The sequence below is a fragment of the Podarcis melisellensis genome (genome assembly GCF_964234715.1).
Source record: "Podarcis melisellensis genome assembly, chromosome: 8".
In the NCBI taxonomy this organism is placed as follows: domain Eukaryota; kingdom Metazoa; phylum Chordata; class Lepidosauria; order Squamata; family Lacertidae; genus Podarcis; species Podarcis melisellensis.
This window is the reverse complement of record NC_138540.1, coordinates 82424416-82447361: the sequence shown is the minus strand read 5'-3', so window position 1 is coordinate 82447361 and position 22946 is coordinate 82424416. Positions and strand designations below refer to the sequence as shown.

The window sequence follows — 22946 nt, the reverse complement described above, 5'->3', positions numbered from 1 at the left end:
TTAATTTCTCATTCTTCTGCCTTCTTTGATGCAACGCTGATTATGCTGCTTTATTTATCCTGCACTCTCAGGCACTTGCAGAAATATTTTTAGCATCTGCTTGCTTGGGGGGTGATATTGATGGATTGCATTTATATACTGCTTTTCAGATAAGGCGCCCAAGGCAACTTAAAGAATAAAATGCTGTGGGGGGGGGGCGCATTTCAAGATCTGGTGGCATGAGAACCAAAACTTGGGCTGTCCTCTTCTGCCTCCTCTCAGGACACATTGAGCAGACCTGAGTTTATGGGATTCTGTTGCTATCCTGCACTGGGAGCACTTAGCAGCCTGGGATCTCTACACTTGGTAGTACCTTTTCAGTGCCAGGTAAAGACTTAAAAGGGAAAAAAGAGAGATCACCCTGGCCTGTTTAATTGTGGCTGTAGTTAAACCTTGGTGCCTTTTCTCTCTTTGTTAAGCTGTCTTCTCTATACAGTTGCTCTGGCTCAAAATAACAAGTGGGGGGAGAAATAGAGAGAGACTGTGCTGCGTAATGGTTAGAGCATGGGTAGGCAAACTAAGGCCCGTGGGCCGGATGCAGCCCAATCACCTTCTAAATCCGGCCCACGGATGGTCAGTGTGTTTTTACATGAGTAGAATGTGTCGTTTTATTTAAAACGCATCTCTGGGTTATTTGTGGGGCCTGCCTGGTGTTTTTACATGAGTAGAATGTGTCCTTTTATTTAAAATGCATCTCTGGGTTATTTGTGGGGCATAGGAATTTTTTTACCCCCCCCCCCAAAAAAAATAGTCTGCCCCCCCCCAAGGTCTGAGGGACAATGGACCGGCCCCCTGCTGAAAAGGTTTGCTGACCACTGGGTTAGAGTTTTGGACTAGCACCTGGGAGAGCAGGGGTTTGAGTCCCTACTCTGTCATGAAGTTCACTGGGTGACTTTGGGCTAGTCACCATCTCTTGGCCTAACCCAGTGTTTTTCAACCACTGTTCCGCGGCACACTAGTGTGCCGCAAGATGTTGCCTGGTGTGCCGTGGGAAAGATTGAAAAATTTGAAAGATTTTTTTTTGAAAAAAAAAGTCCAATTTTCGCCCACTAGGCGGGCGCCGGACTGTGTCCACCCTATTTTCCATCCATCCTGGGTGGGGATCAGATTGGATGGGATCGGATGAGAGCGGACAGGCGGTCTGCTCTCATCCAATTCCCCATAGAGAGCAGCGGGGCTCTGACATCTCCCTCTCCACACACAGTGCGGAGACGGAGCTGTCATCTGCCGGCTCAGCGGGGATCAGCGGATCGATCCCCGCTGAGCAGAGAACGGTCCGCAATGTATTTGATTCCTATTCAAGAGAATTACTTTATATATAGTCAATACAGGCACAGAGTTAAATTTTTTAACATTTTCTAATGGTGGTGTGCCTCGTGATTTTTTTCATGAAACAAGTGTGCCTTTGCCCAAAAAAGGTTGAAAAACTCTGGCCTAACCTACTTCACAGTGTTGTTCTGAGGATGAAATGGGGAGGAAGAGGAGAAGCATCTGCAGTACCGCCTCGAGATCCTTGGAATATAAAGGCGGTATTTAAATGTAATAAATAAAACAAAGAAAAAAATGTGGCATTAAGTTAAAACCACCAGACCCATTCTGATTGTTCGTGGGACTCTGGCCATCGCTTGGCTTGGATTCTGTATACTGGGTTGATAATAATAATAATTTTTTATTATTACGGTCGGAGACCAGCTTACACTGGGTTGACGTTTGAGTGCTTTCTCCTCCCAGCCCTTGGGTGCCGTTCTGTTCTTTCCTCATCGACATTCGGGCGATGGCTTTGCCGTGCCTCACCTTGTGGCGGTGTGTGTGTGTGTGTGTGTGTCCATGGCACACACAAGATGGAGGTGGTCAGTTACCATGGAAACTGTGGCTCAGGTGATATATTGCCTAGAGTCCCGGGCCCTGCTTCCCTCTCACCCCTTTGCCGTGCCATTTTCGCCAGTTGCTCTCTGTGGGGCTTTGTTTTGCGGTGCTTCGGATGGGGAAAACGCAGCCTGTGGGACCTGCTGTGGCAAATGGTCGCCTCCCTCGGAAATTAATGTATTTTTCGCTCCATAAGACGCACCTGACCATAAGACGCACCTAGTTTTTAGAGGAGGAAAAAAAATATTCTGAACGAAACAGTGGATGTATGATTTTTGTGGTTCATGCTGTGGCCACAGACATGATATGTGATTTGACAGTGAGTTTGGGGTAGCCCAATGCAAAAATCCTGAGAATCCATGTGGATCCGTGCTTTGTAACCACGTTTTTGCACCATTGCAGCCCCACGAAACAGTGGATGCGTGATTTTTTGGTGCAGGCTATAGCCATGGACATGCTATGTGATCTGATGGTGAATATGGGGTGACCCAATGCAAAAACCCTGAGGACCCATGTGCTTTTACCTCCCCCTTCCCAGGCAGCCTCCTTTATCTCTAGAGTCCCTTATCTCCCTCCCGGTCGCTTGCCGATCAGCTGCTCAGCAGCTTTGTTTCAACACCCCCTTCCCTCTTTCTAAAAAAAAGGCACAATTTGCTTTTTGCCCCTGGGCAGTTCGGCTCCAGGGACCACGCATTCGCTCCATAAGACACACAGACATTTCCCCTTACTTTTTAGGAGGAAAAAAGTGCGCCTTATGGAGCGAAAAATACGGTAATGGCTGCTGTGGTAGTAAGAAAAATATCAATGCCACCACCGAGGCTAGAACTGGTTCTCTCGTTGCTCTTTGTTGTGTCTGAATTCATTTAAGGATTGCTCTCCGCATCTTCTCTCTCATTATGGGATGTATGGGGTTGCAGCTGCCCTCAGGTCTTGACCCCTGAAGGCTAGCAGACCCCAAGCACGGAGCCCGTTTGAGCAGGCCGGCGGCCGGTCGCTGTCTCGGTCGCCGAACATCTGGCGCTCCTGCTCCAGTCTCCTTAAATCGCTCTTGACAGCCTGTTTTGGCAGGAGCCTTGGAAAGCCGTCCGCCAGTCACGTTTATTGGATGTATCCATCTGAATTGGCCGAGGCATCTGTCCCACCTCATCCATCACCTCTTGTTTGCTCTCCCAAGGCAGAAAAGTGAGGGGAGGGGGGATTTATTCATGAAAGGGGGGGTGATACAGGTATCTGCGTCAGGTAGGCAGGGCCTGTGAAGCAGGGCCTGTGTGAATTGCTTCCTCTCTTCCTCCCCTCAGAAGACATTTAGGGAAGCCGCTTAGTATTCCGGTCGTGGGCTGCGGAGTCGTTTCTCATTACTGTTGCCTCGGCCCTGCCAAACGGCTTGGAACGCCGCGCCCGTCCTGCTCTAAAGGAACAATTATGAACGCTAATGTGCTATTGAACGGAGGTGGCAGCCAGGCGCCATTAATTAGACAAGTGTTTCTGTCGAGAGAAAGGGGGGGGAGCAGAAATTGCTTTTGTTTTGGGGTGAATTCTAATCAGTTTAGTGCTTTTTTTTTTTTTAAGAGAGATAGAGAGAGAGGAAGATGCCGAAACAGAAAAATGCAAACTGTTATTTCCTTCTCTCCGAGGTTCATCTAACATATTGTGAGGCATTTTTTATGGCGAGAGTCGAGGAAGCGGAAAGTGGTTGCAATGCAGTTCCTTATACATGCCCCTCTACAAATTATATCCATATAAGCCACCAGAATAATATTTGTTATTCACCAGGAACCTTCACCAGGAGGTTCTAAGGCAGGTCAGAACGAAAAACAACACTAAAAACAAATGATGGTTGCAACTCGAGATATATAAATAAATATAATATCAAAAACCAGGGTAAAGAAATATATTTTCGGCATTCTCCAAAGGGTTCATAGCAAAAGCTGTCAGGTGCACTTCTGTGGGGAAGGAATTCCATAACTTAGGGAAGTGATTTTTGGAGGGTGTGGCTCATCACACCATAGAGGATCGCAAGAGTGGCAGGAAAATTCAAGGATGATCAAAGAAACATTTAAATATTTCAGAGTGGTATGGTATTACTATAAAAGCAATTTTTTTAAAAAAAAAATGCATAATATGGATAGATACCTTTTCAAAACGAGAGCAAGAGCATCAGGAGATACAGAGGACAATCCCAGATGTGTTTTCCAGCATATTTGCTATCAATAAAAAAAATTGTTGTGACGCAAGCAAATATTTATTCTGAAAGTGTGGCCCAGAGCAAGAAGTTTGAGAACCACTGCCACAAATAATAGACTTTCCTGGGCTGCCACTCTCTCCCCCCCCCCCAGCTTCTGAGGGTGGCAGAACTACCAAGAGGGTCACCTCTGCTTATTTTAACACCTGAAAAGAAGGTCTCATAGAGTTGGAAGGGACCCCAAGGGTCATCTAGTCCAACCCCCTGCAATGTAGGAATTACAACTAAAGCATCCCTGACAGATGGCCATCCAACCTCTGCTTAAAAACCTCCAATGAACCTTCTGATTGAACCTCTTATTAAAAACCTCCAATGAACCTCTTATTGCCAGGAAGTTCTTCCTGTAAACGAAGAAGTAAAATTGGTCATGGTGCAGTAGGTGAAGGACTTTCGATATAACATACAGAAGGCAGAATGGGAAAATTTATGGAGAAGGGAACTGAAATTTACGGCTTGTTTTACTACAAAAGAAAACTTTATGAAGATGCCACATCAGATGGTACATCACCCCCAGCAAACTGGCCAAAATGTACAAAACCAACTCAAATTTATGCTGGAGGTGTAGAGAGCTAGAGGGAACAATGTACCACATGTGGTGGGGTTGCAAAAAAAATCTAAATAGCTTTTGGGAACTTGGATATAATGAATTTTAAAAAAATGTTTAAAACAACGTTTATCAAAAAACCAGAAGCCTTCCTCTTAGGTCAGGGGTCGGCAAGGTTTACCTCACACTGGGCCGGTTCACTCCAGTGGAGATGCATCTATGGGACGGATGCGCGGCCGCGATTTCCAGCGCCACAGAAGGGAGTCCCCTAGCCGGTTTAGCGCGGCACGTAGGGACATGCAGAGCGGGTGGCTTGGGTCAGGGGCGGTTTGTGGGCCAGTTAAATGATCCCCATGGGCCGGTTGTGGCCCATGGGCCTTAGGTTGCCTACCCCTGTCTAAGGTATTATGGCATCAGACATTCCAAGAGAGAAAAGGAGGGTTTTTTTGTAGCAACGACAGCAACGAGGATGCTGGTTGCCAAGGGGTAGAAAGGAGATAAAATCCCATCCCTGGAGAGCCAGTGTGGTGTAGTAGTTAAGAGCGGTAGACTCATAATCTGGTGAACCGGGTTCGATTCCCTGCTCCTCCACCTGCAGCTGCTGGGTGACCTTGGGCCAGTCACACTTCTCTGAAGTCTCTCAACCCCACTCACCTCACAGAGTGTTTGTTGTGGAGGAGGAAGGGAAAGGAGGTTGTTAGCCGCTTTGAGACTCCTTGGGTAGTGATAAAGAGGGATATCAAATCCAAACTACTACTACTACTACTACTACTACTACTACTACTCTTCTTCTTCTTCTTCTTCTTCTTCTTCTTCTTCTTCTTCTTCTTCTTCTTCAAAAGAGGAGTGACAGGTTAAACTGCTTGAATTTATGGAACTAGCGAATATGATAGATCAGGGATAGATCAGCCCAAAAGTTTAAAAAGGAATGGGAGATTCATAGGCAATATTTAAAAGAACATCGCCCCCCTATTAAAACTTTGGAATGCAGCCAATCAGAAGCCGCGGAAGTTGTGTTGGATGTTCGGGTTCCAAAGAATGTTTGCAAACTGGAACACTTCCTTCTGGGTTTGTGGCATTCAGGAGCCAAAACGTTCGACTCGCAAGGCGTTCAGGATCCAAGGTACAACTGTGTAGTGACTTGAGGGACAGGGAGGGCCCTCTGGCCCATGGCTTGAATGTGGCCCTCCAAGCCTCACCAGCTGACCAATGGGACTGTGCCCAAGCTGTACCCCATCTCCTTGAGCACCCCTCCTGTGAGCTATTCTGCAACCCTTTACAAGCCTGGCAGGAAGGTGGAATTGAACTGTGCTCGTTCATGCTTTTTGCTTCCCCAAAAGGGAGAGAAGAGGGGTTTGTAGGAATCTCTTGCCTTCTGCCGCAAAGAGTCCCATGGTACGAAGAGAGCCGTGGTCTCTACATTACTCCTTCTCCTTCCTGGGAGCCACTCAAGCGCCCCAGGAGCTGGGGTGTCGGCGGCGAACAGCACACAGAGCCAGCATCCATCAGCAGCTGCCGAATCCTCTGCTGGGGGAAAGTTTTGCCTCTCGCAAGAGCAACAGGCGGCAAGAGCGCAGGCAATAAATAATGATGATTTACCTTCCATCGCCGGCATGAGCTCGGAGACACCAGCCGCATGCTAACGCTGCTGGCTTGGAAACCGTGCTGTGTAGAAGATGAGAAGGAAGGGAGGACAACGTTTCCCATCATTTTCAGCCGCAGCCGAGAGCTGCCTGGTCCCCCCAGTGTTCTTGTTCTGCCTCCTCCTCCCTGCGGCTCCTGAGCCGGGCGGGTTTTGCTTGGCTGGCTTCTGCAGCAGCACTTTAAATCTACTTCATAGGTGGCTGTCTGGGGAAAAAACTGGTCCTCTGCCCACAAAAGGAGAAGGAGGTGATAAGCCTTTAAGCTGTGGCAATGTTTGGGCGCAGGGGTGAGAGAAAGACAAAGCAGAACAGTCCACCATCTAGCTTCAAAAAGTCATTCCCCCCCCCCCATTATACTTCATCTTAGTTGTTGTGTTATATAGCTTTAATTGCTGGCTGTTTTCATATTTCTATGTAAACACATTTGTGAGGTTGCATTTAATGTGGGGTGTGTGCATATCTTTTTCTTTAGCAGCCTCTCACATCCATCTTTGGCCATACGCCCCTTCAAGTTCTCTCCATTGTTGAAGAATTTTATACCATTCTTGGTATAATAATAATAATAATAATAATAATAATAATAATAATAATAATAATAATTTATTTATACCTCACCCATCTGGCTGGGCTTCCCCAGCCACTCTGGGCGGCTTCCAACAAAATATCAAAATACCATAATACATCAAACATTAAAAGCTTCCCTAAACAGGGCTGCCTTCAGATGTCTTCTAAAAGTCTGGTAGTTCTTGTTCTCTTTGACATCTGGTGGGAGGGCGTTCTGCCTGGTTCCCTGTAAACCTCACTTCTCGCAGTGAGGGAACCGCCAGAAGGCCCTCGGCGCTGGACCTCAGCGTCTGGGCAGAACGATGGGGGTGGAGACGCTCCTTCAGGTATACAGGACCGAGGCCGTTTAAAGGTCAACACCAACACTTTGAATTGTGCTCGGAAACGTACTGGGAGCCAATGTAGGTCTTTCAAGACCGGTGTTATGTGGTCTCAGCGGCCGCTCCCAGTCACCAGTCTAGCTGCCGCCGGTCTTGGTAGTGTTGGAAGGGACCCCGAGGGTCATCCAATCTGATCCCCTGCAATGCAGGAATCTTACCTAGATCATCCATGACAGATGGCCACACAACATCTGCTTAAAAACCTCCAGAGGAGGAGAGCCCACCAATGGGAGCCCGTTCCACTGTCAAACAGCTGTTGCCTCCACACAAGCCTTGCTGTTAGTTTTAGATCGCCCACCCATCCCATAGTGGTCATCCCCTTGGTCTTTTGAACTTGTAGGGTCTCTATGCGAACCCAGCCTTATTCCATCGGCCCGGATCACCTCTTGCCACATGTCCTGCATGTGTCCATTTTGACTTGGTGGCCTTTCCCACTACATCTGTAGCTTTCCATCTTGGTCCTATCCAATTATTAGTTTTTCCGTGTTCTAATGATATTCCTAGAATTGCACGCTTCGTGGCATGCTGTGATATTCGTAAGCTGTCCTTATTTCTCTCTCTCATGGTCTACTTCTACTACATATCACAGTGACACATCCCTTAGTTGCATTCTGTTTGGATTTCTGTAATGTGCTCTACATGCGACTGCTCAGAAACTTCAGCTGGCTCAGAGAGCTGCAGCCAGAATGTTGACCGGGGCTGGTTATAGGGAGCAGTTACAACAACTCAATTGGCTACCAGTTTATTTCCTTGCACAATTCAGACCTATTAAGCCCTTTAGAATCATAGAATCATAGAGTTGGAAGAGACCACAAGGGCCATGGAGTCCAACCCCCTGCCAAGCAGGAAACACCATCAGAACACTCCTGACATATGGTTGTCAAGCCTCTGCTTAAAGACCTCCAAAGAAGGAGACTCCACCACACTCCTTGGCAGCAAATTCCACTGTCGAACAGCTCTTACTGTCAGGAAGTTCTTCCTAATGTTTAGGTGGAATCTTCTTTCTTGTAGTTTGGAACCATTGCTCCGTGTCCGCTTCTCTGGAGCAGCAGAAAACAACCTTTCTGCCTCCTCTGTGTGACATCCTTTTATATATTTGAACATGGCTATCATATCACCCCTTAACCTCCTCTTCTCCAGGCTAAACATGCCCAGCTCCCTTAGCCGTTCCTCATAAGGCATCGTTTCCAGGCCTTTGACCATTTTGGTTGCCCTCCTCTGGACACGTTCCAGTTTGTCAGTGTCCTTCTTGAACTGTGGTGCCCAGAACTGGACACAGTACTCCAGGTGAGGTCTGACCAGAGCAGAATACAGTGGCACTATTACCTCCCTTGATCTAGATGCTATACTCCTATTGATGCAGCCCAGAATTGCATTGGCTTTTTTAGCTGCCGCGTCACACTGTTGGCTCATGTCAAGTTTGTGGTCAACCAAGACTCCTTGATCCTTTTCACATGTACTGCTCTCAAGCCAGGTGTCACCCATCTTGTATTTGTGCCTCTCATTTTTTTTGCCCAAGTGCAGTACTTTACATTTCTCCCTGTTAAAATTCATCTTGTTTGTTTTGGCCCAGTTCTCTAATCTGTCAAGGTCGTTTTGAAGTGTGATCCTGTCCTCTGGGGTGTTAGCCACCCCTCCCAGTTTGGTGTCATCTGCAAATTTGATCAGAATTTGATCTTAATGGAGCCTGTATTCCCCCATATGAACCTGCCTGGGTTCTGAGATCTTCTGGGGAGGCCCTTATCTCGGTCTCGCCACCCTCACAGACACACAAGACAGGGCCTTCTTGGTGGTTGCTCCCAGACTTTAGAACTCCCTCCTTGGAAAAGCTAGACTGGCTCCCTCTTTGCTGTCCTTCCACCTTCTTGTTCGAACGCAGGCTTTTGGAAATCGACTTTTTTTTATTTTAGTTAAAGGACTGGTGCTGTGCTGTTTTTATTATAATTAATGGCATGCCTTTGATTCATTTTTAACCAATTCTGTTAATGTTTAAGTGTTGATTCCCCCCACCCCCATGTTTTTAGCTAGCTAAATAATGGGTGGCTAATCCAGTTTGAAACAACTAGCTCTTTGCGATTGGCTGTACTGTCTGTGGTCCAGCACAGAGCCATGACTGCATTTCTTCCACCCACTGAGACTCGGGTGCTTCAGAACGCTCAGCTCAGAGATGCCTGTCAGTCCAGCGGAAGAAGGCCAGGGAGGAAATTAAAACAACCCCTTTGAACTCTCCTGATAACAGCAGCTGAATGACAGCGTGGCAGATTTCCATCAAATTTCCTTGCATTTTAACAAACGGCACAATAGCTAGATTTGGGGTGGCAGAGCAGGGGTCCAAGTGCATCGGTTGGGTGGCCTGGAAGATTCATCTTTTCATCTCCTGTTGCTCTGATTGCATCCCCCTTTCTCTTAAGCACTCTCCTCCATCATGCTTTAATAAAACTCTTCATCACTTGGTGTCTGTGTGTCTGTCTCTGTCTCCTATCTCGCTTTTTCACCTTTGCCCTCTGCTCACCAGCTTACCTCTCTGGCGTGCCCCTCTCTCCCGCTATGTTCTCCCCCCCCCCCCGCTAAAGAAAATCACTCCTCGTCCCCCCACCCCATAATTTGAGGGGCACAAGCTCTTGGGGACACCTGTTTTCAGCACAGCTTTCTCTCAGCCCTCCAGTTTCAGCTGGCTAGCAGGCTGCGAGCTTGATCTACCTGGAGGCCTGTCCGGCTACACCTGTCTGGATTTAGACCAGCTCCTGGAAGGAGCACAGTAGCTGAGTGGGAAGAGAGAGTGCTGAGTCTTGGGTGCTGAGGGCAGACATCAGCACATCTTGTATTGCCTAGTGCAGGGGTCGGCAAGCTTTACTGGCCATGGGCTGGATCACTCCCATGGAGATTGTCTGTGGGCCGAACTGGCACAGCGAGATGCCAGAAATCACATCTGCGCATGTCCATGGCGCCGGAAATCGCTTCTGCGCATGCCCAGACGCTAAAAATCGCACCTGCACAGAAGCGTTTTTTGGTGTCTGGACATGCGCAGATGTGATTTCTGGTATCTGCACATTTGCAGACGCCATTTCCAGCGCCACTCGACGAGTCTCCGCGCTGCGCTGCTTTAGCGCAGTGCACAGGGGACTTGCCAAGTGGGCGGCTCGGTTTGCGGGCGGCTTGTGGGCCGGTAAAACGGTCTTCGTGGGCCACATCCAGCCCATGGGCCACACGTTGCCGACTCCTGGCCTAGTGTGAAAGGTTCCCCGTTCCCTGCTTCTTTATAAAGGACCCTTCCCCCATTTCCTCCCCTCTTCCACCTTCGCAGAATTGAGCCCTCCCTTCACATTGCGGGGGAAGAAATAAGGAAGTTTCTATTCCTTGCCGTTGGGAAGATAGGCTTGAAAGTATGTGGGCCAATGTCTTGAGATTTGCAGCCATGAATGCCAGTGGGAAACAGGGCTTCAGCATCCAGGCACTGAGCAGAAGCAGAATTAAATCACACAGTATTGTGGAAACTGTGGCAGAAAATGAGAGTGAAGATGAGTCGCATTATCCCGGTTTCCTTGACATGGGATTCTGGTGGCTTTGACACAGAAGAAGAAGAAGAGTTTGGATTTGATATCCCCCTTTATCACTACCCTAAGGAGTCTCAAAGCGGCTAACATTCTCCTTTCCCTTCCTCCCTCACAACAAACACTCTGTGAGGTGAGTGGGGCTGAGAGACTTCAGAGAAGTGTGACTGGCCCAAGGTCACCCAGCAGCTGCATACGGAGGAGCGGGGAATCGAACCTGGTTCCCCAGATTACAAGTCTATCACTCTTAACCACTACACCACACTGGCTCTCTGCTGGATCAAGCCAAAGGCCCACTTAATCCTGCGCCCTCTTCTCCCAGCGGCCAACCAGATGCCCGTGGGAAACCCGTAAGCGGGACCCGACCCCAAGAGCACACTCTCCCCCTCCTGTGGTTTTCGGCAGCTGGTATTGCTGCCTCTGACCATGGAGGCAGAACATAGCCATCATGGCTGCTGGTTTCCACTCCATTGCTTAAAGCACACCAGACATGGTTTTATAATAATATAATAAAAAATTTTATTTATACCCCGCCCTCCCCAGCCAAGGCCGGGCTCAGAGCGGCTTACAAGCAATAATAAAAACAAGTTGAATGATTACAACTTAAAAACAAAATTAAAATGCAACATTAAAATATTGAAACATTAAAATATTAAAATGTAGCCTCATCGCAGGAGGAGAAGGAAAAGAAAAAGGAAAGAGGGGGAGGGAATCAAATTGGCTCCAAGCCAAAGGCCAGGCAGAACAACTCTGTCTTACTGGCCCTGCGGAAAGAAATCAGATCCCGCAGGGCCCTGGTCTCATGAGGCAGAGCGTTCCACCAGGCCGGGGCCAGTGTTGAAAAGGCCCTGGCTCTGGTTGAAGCCAATCTAACTTCCTTAGGGCCTGGGACCACTAAGGTGTTGCTATTTATGGACCTTGAGGCTCTCCGTGGGGCATACCGGGAGAGGCGGTCCCGTAGGTACAAGGGTCCTAGGCTGTGAAGGGCTTTAAAGGTCAAAAGCAGCACCTTAAATCTGACCCTGTACTCTACTGGGAGCCAGTGCAGCTTGAACAACTGTGTGAACAACTACAGCTTCGGGGATTCCTCGGGGGAAGTTCTTGTGCTTTTCAACCCAGCGCTGGACGTGCATTAAGGGTTCGGCGTCAAAATGGACGCTATGCATAGTGGGCGAAAGAAGCAAAACGAATTTGGGGGGGGGGGGGAGGCTTCTTTGCGAATCCTTTGCCTCTCCCTCCTCAGAGCGGCCTTTCTGGCACTTCGAGGCCTGCCCCTGTGCGTTACCGTGGCAGCCGAGACTCTTCAGAGGAAAGAGCAGGAGGGCGCGATCACTTCCCTCTTCCCGGCGCTGCGCTCCGTGTGGCGAGCGTGCCCGCTTGCGGAACGCGCCATAAGATTGATGCGGCGTCGTATTGAGCGGGAGGTCTGAGCCGGTTCCCTTGTTTGTAGCCGTTTGTCTACATTCCAGCTCTCCGTGCCCGTAAATCACTTGCCAGATGCAGCTGCCTCCTGGCGCACGCCTTTGCCGACAGGCGGGTTAAGACGCCAAAGCAGGAGCCGCCGCCGCTGCCACCCTGGCCCTGCCACATGTGTGCCAGGGCTGGTAATTGAGTTGGGAAGTCCTCGCGAGGCACCTGACAGTCCTGGGCGGGCAGCTTGTCTGCCGTGTCAAGTAGGGGAAGAGAGGGAGCTGAGATCTCTATCCTTGTTTTTGTGTGTTTTGAGGTTTGGACACTTTCCCCCTCGCATATAAATGGACTAATTAAGACGCAAGGAACGTTGGTGGGGAGCGTGGCGGCGGCGGCTTTTGACCCCCCCCCATTCTTCACAGAGGTTGCTGGGGGGGTTGGCGAAGCGGCGCTGAGGTTTAATTGGCCTCAGGGAGCTGGCGGGAGACGGGTAGCGAGGCAGGATTTTTTCCTTTCTTGCATCTGATTTCTTCTTCTCCCCGCCCCCCCCCCCCGGGAAAGGCCTTTTGTTGCTCAGCCCTTTGATAGCTCCCTGCCTTTCGTCTCCCTACTGAGATCCTTCCTCTCATTCTCTCTCTGCACCCTTTCCCCCCCATCTAAAAAAAATCCCCTTGCTTTCTTCTCAGCGTAACTTTTGTTCTCTTCCTTTCCCCTCTATCCTTGGTTTGCTTTCCATCTGCCCAGGGCTGGAATTGGCAAGCCGGCTGCGGGAACCCAGTGGTGGGCTTTGCAAAAGCAGGCTTTGATTCATTCTGTCGGGAGCTGGGCCCTGCAGGCTGCCCAGGACCAGTTCCCATCGCTGCAGAGCAAGAGGTAGGCAGAAAAACAGCATGCACAGGTGTCAAGACTCTGCCCTGACAGAGGGAGCCCAGCCCAGCCCGGAGCTATAGGTACATAAACAGGTGCTAGTACAGTGGTACCTCAAGTTAAGAACTTAATTCGTTCTGGAGGTCCGTTCTTAACCTGAAACCATTCTTAACCTGAGGTACCACTTTAGCTAATGGGGCCTCCCGCTGCTGCCACGCCACCGGAGCACGATTTCTGTTCTCATCCTGAAGCAAAGTTCTTAACCCGAGGCACTATTTCTGGGTTAGCGGAGTCTGTTACCTGAAGCGTCTGTAACCCAAGGTACTGCTGTACAGGGTTGGTCCTCCAGGATCACCTGATTGCCTGGGGGAATTCCCTCAGAGCCAAATCAGTAGTAGCCTTGGGACGTAATTAGGGCTGGGCAATATATTGATACATCATCACAAACTGGTTTGGAATCTGTATCGTGGTGTCCGTTTCATAATTTTTGACCTGGCCATATATTGCAAATCATGATGTGTGTGTGTGTGTGCTATGCAGAAATCACAAGGCAGGGAAAACCATGAAGCCAGCCAGTGTTCCTACAGAGCTCCATCCTTATTCCAGACATGATATATTGGTATATGGCAGTGATAGATCACAATGTTGAAAACCAGATAATCAGCCAGCCCTAGGCTCAGGGTTCACGCCAGGCAGTGTGAAGCAGTGGGTAGAGTGGGGCCACCCATTCAGGTGGCTGCAGCAGATCTGATGAGCCTCTTGCCTCTCCAAATCATCTTTGCACCATTCCAAGCTTCTGGCATTGCAGTGGGCTTGCTTGTCGAAAGATCCAAGTCTGGATCTTTTTTCCTACCATGAAGGTGATAACCATTACTTATATTCACCTGTCAACGAAAGCAACTTACATTAAAAACAAAAAAAATAAATGAAATCCAGGGGTCAGAAAACTTTTTAAGCAGGGGGCCGGTCCACTGTCCCTCAGACCTTGTGCGGGGCCGGACTATATATATATATTTTTTAAAAAATGAATGACTTCCTGTGCACCACAAATAACCCAGAGATGCATTTTAAATAAAAGGACACATTCTACTCATGTAAAAACACGATGATTCCTGGACCTTCCACAGGCCGGATTTAGAAGGTGATTGGGCCAGATCTGGCCCCCGGGCCTTAGTTTGCCTACCCATGGCCTAACCCACTGATGGCTACTGTTAATGATGGCTGCACCCTGGCTCCGGGGCCAGAGGCAACATGCCTCTCAAGGCCAGTCGCTGCGGGAGAACAGCAAGAGAAGGACCTGTGGGAAGGCAGGGGCTGGACCAGATGGGATTTTGGTCTCCTTCCTTCCTTGGGAGGCTGTGGTTCAGAGGTTGCCGGTCACTCAGGACTCCCTGCGAATAGTCACTGGGCTTACTTGAATTATATCCCCGAAGGTGGGAGGAAGCTTTTAGGTGGATTGATGCATACCTGAGGACAGCTCTCTGCGATCCTGAGGCTGCAGAAGAGTCTCCTTGGTAACCTGTTCAGGAGTGACTGGTACTCTTTTAATCTGTGCCTCCGGTGACATCTTTCTGGCCCTGGGTACAGTGGTACCTCGGGTTACAAATGCTTCAGGTTACAAACTCTGCTAACCCAGAAATAGTACCTTGGGTTAAGAACTTTGCTTCAGGATGAGAACAGAAATCATGAGGCAGCAGAGGGAGGCCCCATAAGCTAAAGTGGTGCTTCAGGTTAAGAACAGGACCTCCGGAACGAATTAAGTTCTTAACCCGAGGTACCACTGTATAGACTTACCTTCCCACAGGTGGCACTGTTTTGTTTGTGAGGCTGCTGCATGTTTTTGTTGTTGTTGTTTAGTCGTTTAGTCGTGTCCGACTCTTCGTGACCCCATGGACCAGAGCATGCCAGGCACTCCTGTCTTCCACTGCCTTCTGCAGTTTGGTCAAACTCATGCTGGTAGCTTCGAGAACACTGTCCAACCATCTCCTCCTCTGTCGTCCCCTTCTCCTTGTGCCCTCCATCTTTCTCAACATCAGGGTCTTTTCCAGGGAGTCTTCTCTTCTCATGAGGTGGCCAAAGTCTTGGAGCCTCAACTTCAGGATCTGTCCTTCCAGTGAGCACTCAGGGCTGATTTCCTTAAGTATGGATAGGTTTGATCTTCTTGCAGTCCATGGGACTCTCAAGAGTCTCCTCCAGCACCATAATTCAAAAGCATCAATTCTTTGGCGATCAGCCTTCTTTATGGTCCAGCTCTCACTTCCATACATCACTACTGGGAAAACCTTGGCTTTAACTATGTGGACCTTTGTTGGCAAGGTGATGTCTCTGCTTTTTAAGATGCATGTTTTTAGGTAAAGGTAAAGGTACCCCTGCCCATACGGGCCAGTCGTGTCCGACTCTAGTTGTGCACCCATCTCACTTAAGAGGCCGGGGGCCAGCGCTGTCCGGAGACACTTCCGGGTCACGTGGCCAGCGTGACGAAGCTGCTCTGGCGAGCCGGCACCAGCGCAGCACACGGAAATGCCATTTACCTTCCCGCTATAAAGCGGTACCTATTTATCTACTTGCACTTAGGGGTGCTTTCGAACTGCTAGGTGGGCAGGAGCTGGGACCGAAAGACGGGAGCTGACCCCGCCGCGGGGATTCGAACCGCCGACCTTCTGATCGGCAAATCCTAGGCTCTGTGGTTTACCTTCCCGCCGGAGTGGTACCTATTTATCTACTTGCACTTTGACGTGCTTTCGAACTGCTAGGTTGGCAGGAGCTGGGACCGAGCAACGGGAGCTCACCCCATCGAGGGGATTTGAACCGCCGACCTTCTGATCGGCAAGTCCTAGGCTCTGTGGTTTAACCCACAGCGCCACCCAGAGACCCCTCAGGGGAGAGTCTGTTGGAACCATCAAGGGCAAGCATTGCCACTCGCCTTGCCACACCCACCCACACATGTCTGGGAGACAGGCAGGGGTTGTTTTTGCTGCTATTTAGTAATTTAGCTTTGTAATTTATCATCAGGCATTATTTCAGCATCTGTTAACTTGAGATGTTTCTTTGGCCTACCAGTGTGGCGTTTAGTTTTGTAGCTGTTAATGCATCGTCTTGAAATGTTGTCATACTTTGTGTTATACGTTCTTGTGAGCCGTTTTGAGCACGGTTCTGCCATGGAAAAGCGGCCTACACACAAACTCATGATGATGGCGATGGCCGATTCCAAGGGCAAACCAGAACTGTAGGAGCTGGGGAAGCTGAAACAGACTACAGGTTCCCTCGCAGAGGAGAACTGACTGCCAAAATCTCCACCATATGCCACCTTCAACAATGCTGTCGCCCTCGAGTGTGCTACTCTGGCTTTTTGAGGGGAGGACCCCTTTCCCCTCTCCCAGATCTTTAGGGACCCCTTCCCCTTCCAGCATAACCACCTCTCTTCCTCTCCACAGCTCCAGAAATGCATTGCCGCTTCCCAGCTAGCTTCTGACACCATCTTCCAGTTCTATCGCGATTCGGCTCACAGGAAATACTCCAAGTGGTGACTCTTCAACCCCCAAGTGGAACGGAGCAGAGACGTGACCGCTTAAAAATGATGCTACGTGGCGTTGGCTGGATCAGCACCACCTCCCCAGCCTTCATTCTCGCCCATCCTTTGCTCCGAGACGAGAGGTGCCGTTTGATCAGGCTGCCATTAACAGAGATTGTGGAACGGGCTGTGGGTTAAGATGGCAGGATCCTGAAAAAGCTGGGCCTTCATTGCCACGGGCTGTGCGCTGTGGCGCTCCATAACTGCCCTCCCCGAGCACATGGGCTTCCAGCTCTCTCACATTTTGATAAGCACATGTCTCCCCCACACACTCCCCAATGAAAGACATTGTTTCCGCACAGATTGCGAGGTGGCTGTCTCTCAGCTTGGCCTAGTTGTGAAGCCAAGTTCTTCCTTTTGGATCCTCTGCTCTCCGCTTTGCCTAAAATAGTTTCTTTTGTCTGTGTGGACATTAAAGAACATGTTTTCCTTTTCTTTTCTTCCCCCCCGACTGTGCTATAAACTATCTTTACCTACCCTAATGAAGCAGCGGAGAAAAACCTCTCCTGTTTGAAATCTGCAGGCACCTGTGTTGCCTGCTGTCTGACGTTTGCCTCAAGCAATTCATAGAAAAGTTGGAAGGGACCACAAGGGGTCATCTAGTCCAACCCCCTGCAACACAGAGACAAGAATCTTTCGCCCAATGTGGGGATCGAACCTGTGACCCTGACATTAAGAGCCTCGTGCTATACTGACCGAGCTCGAGCATTCCCTTTTGAGCCAGGGACGAGCAGTGGTTAGAGCATCGGACTCTGGTTCGAATCCCTGCTCGGCCACCAAGCTCACAGTCGCACACTTTCTCTACCTCACCTACCCAGAGTTTTCCCAGAGTGAGGCTCACCCTTTGCACTCCAGGTGTGCTGACCCCTGCAGTTTCCCTGGATGTGGGAAACTGGACTATATCATTTGTAAGGTAAAGGTAAAGGGACCGCTGACCATTAGAAGAAGAAGAAGAGTTTGGATTTGATATCCCGCCTTTCACTCCCCTTCAGGAGTCTCAAAGCGGCTAACATTCTCCTTTCCCTTCCTCCCCCACAACAAACACTCTGTGAGGTGAGTGGGGCTGAGAGACTTCACAGAAGTGTGACTGGCCCAAGGTCACCCAGCAGCTGCATGTGGAGGAACGGAGCCGCGAACCCGGTTCCCCAGATTAGGAGACTACCGCTCTTAACCACTACACCACACTGGTGTAGTGGCCGACTCTGGCCAAGGGAGCCAGCGTACGGCTTCCAGGTCATGTGGCCAGCAGGACTAAACCGCTTCTGGCAAACCAGAGCAGCGCACGGAAAAGCCGTTTACCTTCCCGCCAGAGTGGTACCTATTTATCTACTTGCATTGGTGTGCTTTCAAACTGCTAGGTTGGCAGGAGCAGGGACCGAGCAATGGGAGCTCACTCCGTCGCGGGGATTCGAACTGCTGACCTTCCAGTCGGCAAGTCCTAGGCTCTGTGGTTTAACCCACAGCACCACCCATGTCCCTATATCATTTGTGGTCAGTGATAAAATTGGGGCAAGGCGTGTGTGCTGCCGTGAGCATCATTCTTAATTCATAATAATACGAATGGTGCTGAAAATGGGAAAACGTAGCCTAGCTGCTTTCAAAGTGCTACAGCTGGGATGAGCAATTGGGGCCTTGGGTGGAGAAAGGAATTGCCACCGATGGCTTCTAGCCATGATGACTATCTGGAGGCAGCCGTGCTTCTGAAAACCACCACCTGCTTCCCTGCATAATGCCCTTCAGGTTTGGGGATAGAACTCCCCCTTCATTGCTACCATCTTTCGAACACTCTGTGCACCTCCGTCATTGCCCAAGCCTTGTGGTCTCCGGATTTCATTGCTCCCATCCGGACTGGGATGGTGCCTGTGCGTGAGACAGTGTCTGGATTTGCCCCCACTGTTCTCCATTGGATCCTGGCGCACCCTTGCTGCTCCCGCTGCGTAATCCATGGGGACAGCCTGCCTTGAATGCCCCCCCACATACACCGAGATGTACCCACCCCTTGCCATTCTCATACATGCCTTGGACCTGGCATATGATGGAGACGTAGAGCTCCGCGCTGTCCCCCTGCTCATTAATATTCTGCGGAACTTCCCTGCTTGTTTTTAATTTTGCAGTTTGGCAGCCGCCGGTGGGGAGAGCACAGCCCCTGCCAAATCGGAGCTTGGCAGATACTTTTTCATTGCCTTCCTCTGCCTCAGAACACAGCAACGTGTTGGTTAAGGTCGGGGAGCAGGGGCTGGTTTGGGAAAGGCCTCCTGCCCCCTTCCAAGGGGGATCCTGGGCTCAGTTTGGCGCTGCAAAAGTAGAGAGAGACTTTCGTTGCAGTTCGATAGCCTTCCTGCCCTCAAAGGGTTGTTCCCAAATCTTGGGGCACAGAAGCGTTCTTTATTGGCGTGAACCCAGCCGACCTTTCCTCCCAGAGCTGGCAGATACTGCTTAATAACCATTTTAATATGGCACTTCGTCTTTTAATCACCCCCACTTTGTCCTTGCAAAGAGATTGCAAGGTTACAGCACATTATAGGAGAACAGAGTCCCGTGTTACTGGCTCCTGAACTTTGGAGCTGGGTGTGTGGGTTGGTATTGTGCAGATTTACTTCACGGCTTCTCAGCCAAAATCTGGTTTTCTGGGGAAGGGTCAGATCCCACTGTTTGCCACCTCAAGTACCTCTCCCTCGTCCTTCCCTTCAGACAACTGGTGAGAGAAGCAGGGGAAGCTGCGGAACATAGAAGGGCAAGAAGAAAAAGCAATTAACGGAAAAAGTAGGGTGGCTTAGGGAAATTGCAGGCTGGGGTTTGACCTCTCCCTCCCAACCCATCCCTTCAAAATGCCCTGGTTAGCTGAAAACTCTAGTTTGCAACCTTAGCTTTACCGTTTGCATCTCATCACGTGTTTGTGTGTGTGTGTGTGTATACATAGGAATGCGGCTGGCGCTGTGGGTTAAACCACAGAGCCTAGGACTTGCCAATCAGAAGGTCGGCGGTTTGAATTCCCTCGATGGGGTGAGCTCCCGTTGCTCGGTCCCTGCTCCTGCCAACCTAGCAGTTCAAAAGCACGTTCAAGGGCAAGTAGATAAATAGATACCGCTCCGGCGGGAAGGTAAATGGCGTTTCCGTGCGCTGCTCTGGTTCGCTAGAAGCGGCTTAGTCATGCTGGCCACATGACCTGGAAGCTGTACGCTGGCTCCCTCGGCCAGTAAAGCGAGATGAGCGCCGCAACCCCAGAGTCGGCCACGACTGAACCTAATGGTCAGGGGTCCCTTTACATACACACACACACACACACGTATATGTATATGTATACACACACACACACACACACACACACACACACAGACAGACAGCATGTATTATCAATGAGGATTAGAAACCTGCCCCTCTTTTTTTTAAAGAGGAGGATTTGGGCTGTTCAGCAATATAGATTGGTTTCCCAGTTATGTGCCTGTGGAACGGAGCCAACCAACGTGTACTCGCATCGTGTGAGGTATTGGCTCCTGTGCTTCAGGAAGCAGCTCCCACAGTGTGGTTGCTAAGCCGTATCATCCATCTCCATCAGGTCACTGTAAATGACGAACGATGGGGCTGTCCTTGGGTTAAGTTCCTGGCAAAGCCTGCTACCCCCCTCCCTGGTTTCCTTCCCCAAACTCTTCCCTCCTCCCAGAGATCCAGCCGCTCTCTTAACCTTCACCAGCTGCCCTGGGAAGAGGCAAACGGCCCGCTTTGATTAATGAGCCTAATTGAGTTGATGAAATGATCTTTTTTATATTTCCCCCACCGGTGCTTTCCGAGGTCTTCATCGTTTCCTTATTTAAACCAGCTGTCCCTCTGGAAAAATCCCCTCTGGCTTCGAAAGGGCAGGATAGCATCACTACACATGCATGAGCAAGCATCCTCCTCGTGTTTCTCCCCCCCTGGCCTAAACACCCTCAACCACCAACTCCTCTTCTCCATCTCCTTCTCCTTAAAGGACGGAGCGACCTCGTCTCCCCTTTCCCCAGTACAAAGCAAGACTCTGTTCCCAACCGCTGCACTCTCTGCCTCCTGCTCTCCGCAATGAATATTCAATCAAGGCTGCGCTATGTATTATTTCCCACTCTTTCTGCCCCACCGCGGCCTCCTTGGGGAAAAAATACTGAGATTTTAATTTGCACGCTCCATGGGGCAGGTGTGCAGGGGTGTGTGTCTGTGTGACAGATGGAGGGGATCAAAGTGAGAGTGCTGTCACTCAGGCTTCCTCCGTTTGGAGAGAGGCGATGGAGGCCAGGCATCCGTCCTCCTTTGCTCTCTTTTCAATTAGGCAGCCTTCGTCAGAATCGGTTTCCTCTCTCTCCACCCCCCTCCCAAAGGCTCCCTTGCGCTCTTGGGTTTCGATGCCTTCTGATCTGCCTCTTATTCATTAGGCAGAAAATGCAAGAGCAACCAAAAGCACCTCCGGTCTTGCCCGGGCACAGCCACGGCTGCTGCCTTCCCCCCACTTCACAAAAATGGACATTGGCTTGCCACCCTGCGATCCTGCCTAGAGGCTTGTTACTGCTCGCTCGGCTCCTCCTGACTTCTGGAGCGGGGAAGAGGCTGCGAGCGATAAATTCCACCCACTCTCTTTAAAATCTGCCGCATGCTTTGAGTCAGACCGTCGACTGTGCCAGCCCACGGTGGTTCTGTCTCCCAGAGATGCCAGCGTTGCAATGGGGCAGGTCCCCCTTGCAGCCTCTGCTGAGGGTGAAATCCTGAGTGCCCGAGTGATTTGGGGCTCCAGCGGAGGATCCAAGCAGTAAATGTATATTTTTTAGGTCCTACAATCTTGGTTACACAGGCCCAGACTCGAGCACCCGGCCGTTTCGGAGAATCCTAGTTTTCCTTTTACCAAAGCAATCATGTTTCTAGCCCTGGAGTGAGCAGTTGGGGTTCACGGGCCAAGGGCCAGTTAGCTGGGGGGAATTCATTGGCAAAAAGATGATGGGGTGCTGGCTTTAAGTGGCATTAGAGAGAAATTCAATAGCGGTTGCTCATAACTAGTGGGGTTTGCATCAAAATGTTGCAGCGTTTGGAGTGTTCCTGTTCACTGTGCCGGCCAGCTAGCTAGCTAGCTGACCTTCCTTCAGGATACTCCATTCCGTTCCCCCTACCAGCAACTTTCTGCCCCTTCCGCAATCATAATTCTGCTGCCGCTGAGCACGCTCTGTCTCCATTGAGCTGTTTTGCCTCTCTTTCCACCCCACTTCAATTTCCCCCCCGTAAATATGTTTTGGTGTGTTTCTGCAAAGCTTGTGTTTCTCCAAAAGAAAAGCCCTGCTGGATCAGGCCAAAGGCCTGTTGAATCCTGCATCCTGTTCTCACAGAAGCCACCCAGATGCCCGTGGGAATGCTGATCACTGCAAAAGCAGCTGGTGTACAGAAACATGCTGCTTTTGAATAGTGGAGCGCTGTTTTGACGTCATAAGAGGTGATAGCCACACCGGGACGTCAGGAATCTGGTCAGAATAGCTGATTGGAACCTCCATGTACAGATGCACTGTATCTGTGTCAACAGACGAGGATAAGGAACAGGTGCCCTCTAGGTGCCTCAGAAGCGCTGAGGGCAGCAGGTGGCAGCAGGCTTTGCTTCTGTGTCAAGAAGGGAAGAAGCGAGGGAGGGGAACCTAAGGGAGCATCAATAAATTGGGTAAAAAAAGCTCGACAAATTTTGTGTCCGGATTCTCACTTGTTGAAATATGGCAACCCTGCTCCCTCCTCCTCAGTCTCTGTGTTGCTGCTGGTTAGAACATAGAAGGTAGAAGGGCAAAGTGGGGCTTAGTTGGCTCTGCAGGTCATTGTCCTCTGGCGCCCCCTACTGCTAGGCTCCCTTCCTTCTGCCCTATCTGTCCCAATGGGCCCCAGTCGCAACTCAGCTATCCCATTGCTGCGGATACAGATCTGCGGGGACGAGGTGAGCCATTTGCAGCTCAGCCGCCTCTGCATCTGGCTGTCAAAAATGGCCTGTAGCCGATCCAAAAATCAAGATGCACACCCCCTCTCTCCCTCATTTGCCTCCTTCCGGCAACTCCTGCAGCCCAGCTGGTGCCAAACGTCTTGCAAGGCCAAGGGGGCAGATTCTGTTGTCTGGGCAGCCCAGGACCTCCATGCACACTGCCCAGGCTTGCACCCCATGGAGGTTATTTCAGTGCTGGTCAACCTCACCCCTGGAGGCGCACTCCATTGTCTCTTGAGACAGACAGATGCCAACAACAGGGATATGGGATGCTTGTGGCCTTCTAGATGTTGCGAGATCA

General features: G+C 50.1%; 1 protein-coding gene and 2 long non-coding RNA genes across 3 annotated transcripts in view; 2 read left to right on the top strand and 1 right to left on the bottom strand.

The window, feature by feature from the left end:
- The window catches only part of EXOSC5 (exosome component 5), a 45624-nt gene extending 28513 nt beyond the window's left edge, over positions 1–17111 (top strand). The window contains exon 6 of the mRNA XM_081922384.1: positions 16541–17111. Coding sequence (XP_081778510.1) covers positions 16541–16633 — 93 coding nt within the window. The 3' untranslated portion in view covers positions 16634–17111. The remainder of the gene's footprint in view (positions 1–16540) is intronic.
- LOC309376249 overlaps positions 1–22946 on the top strand; it is a 319563-nt gene that overhangs the window by 43404 nt on the left and 253213 nt on the right. Inside the window, exon 2 of the long non-coding RNA XR_014171109.1 lies at positions 17632–17866. This is a non-coding gene — a long non-coding RNA (uncharacterized lncRNA). The remainder of the gene's footprint in view (positions 1–17631; positions 17867–22946) is intronic.
- The window catches only part of LOC309376242, a 266043-nt gene continuing 254106 nt past the window's right edge, over positions 11010–22946 (bottom strand). Inside the window, exon 3 of the long non-coding RNA XR_014171098.1 lies at positions 11010–11104. This is a non-coding gene — a long non-coding RNA (uncharacterized lncRNA). The remainder of the gene's footprint in view (positions 11105–22946) is intronic.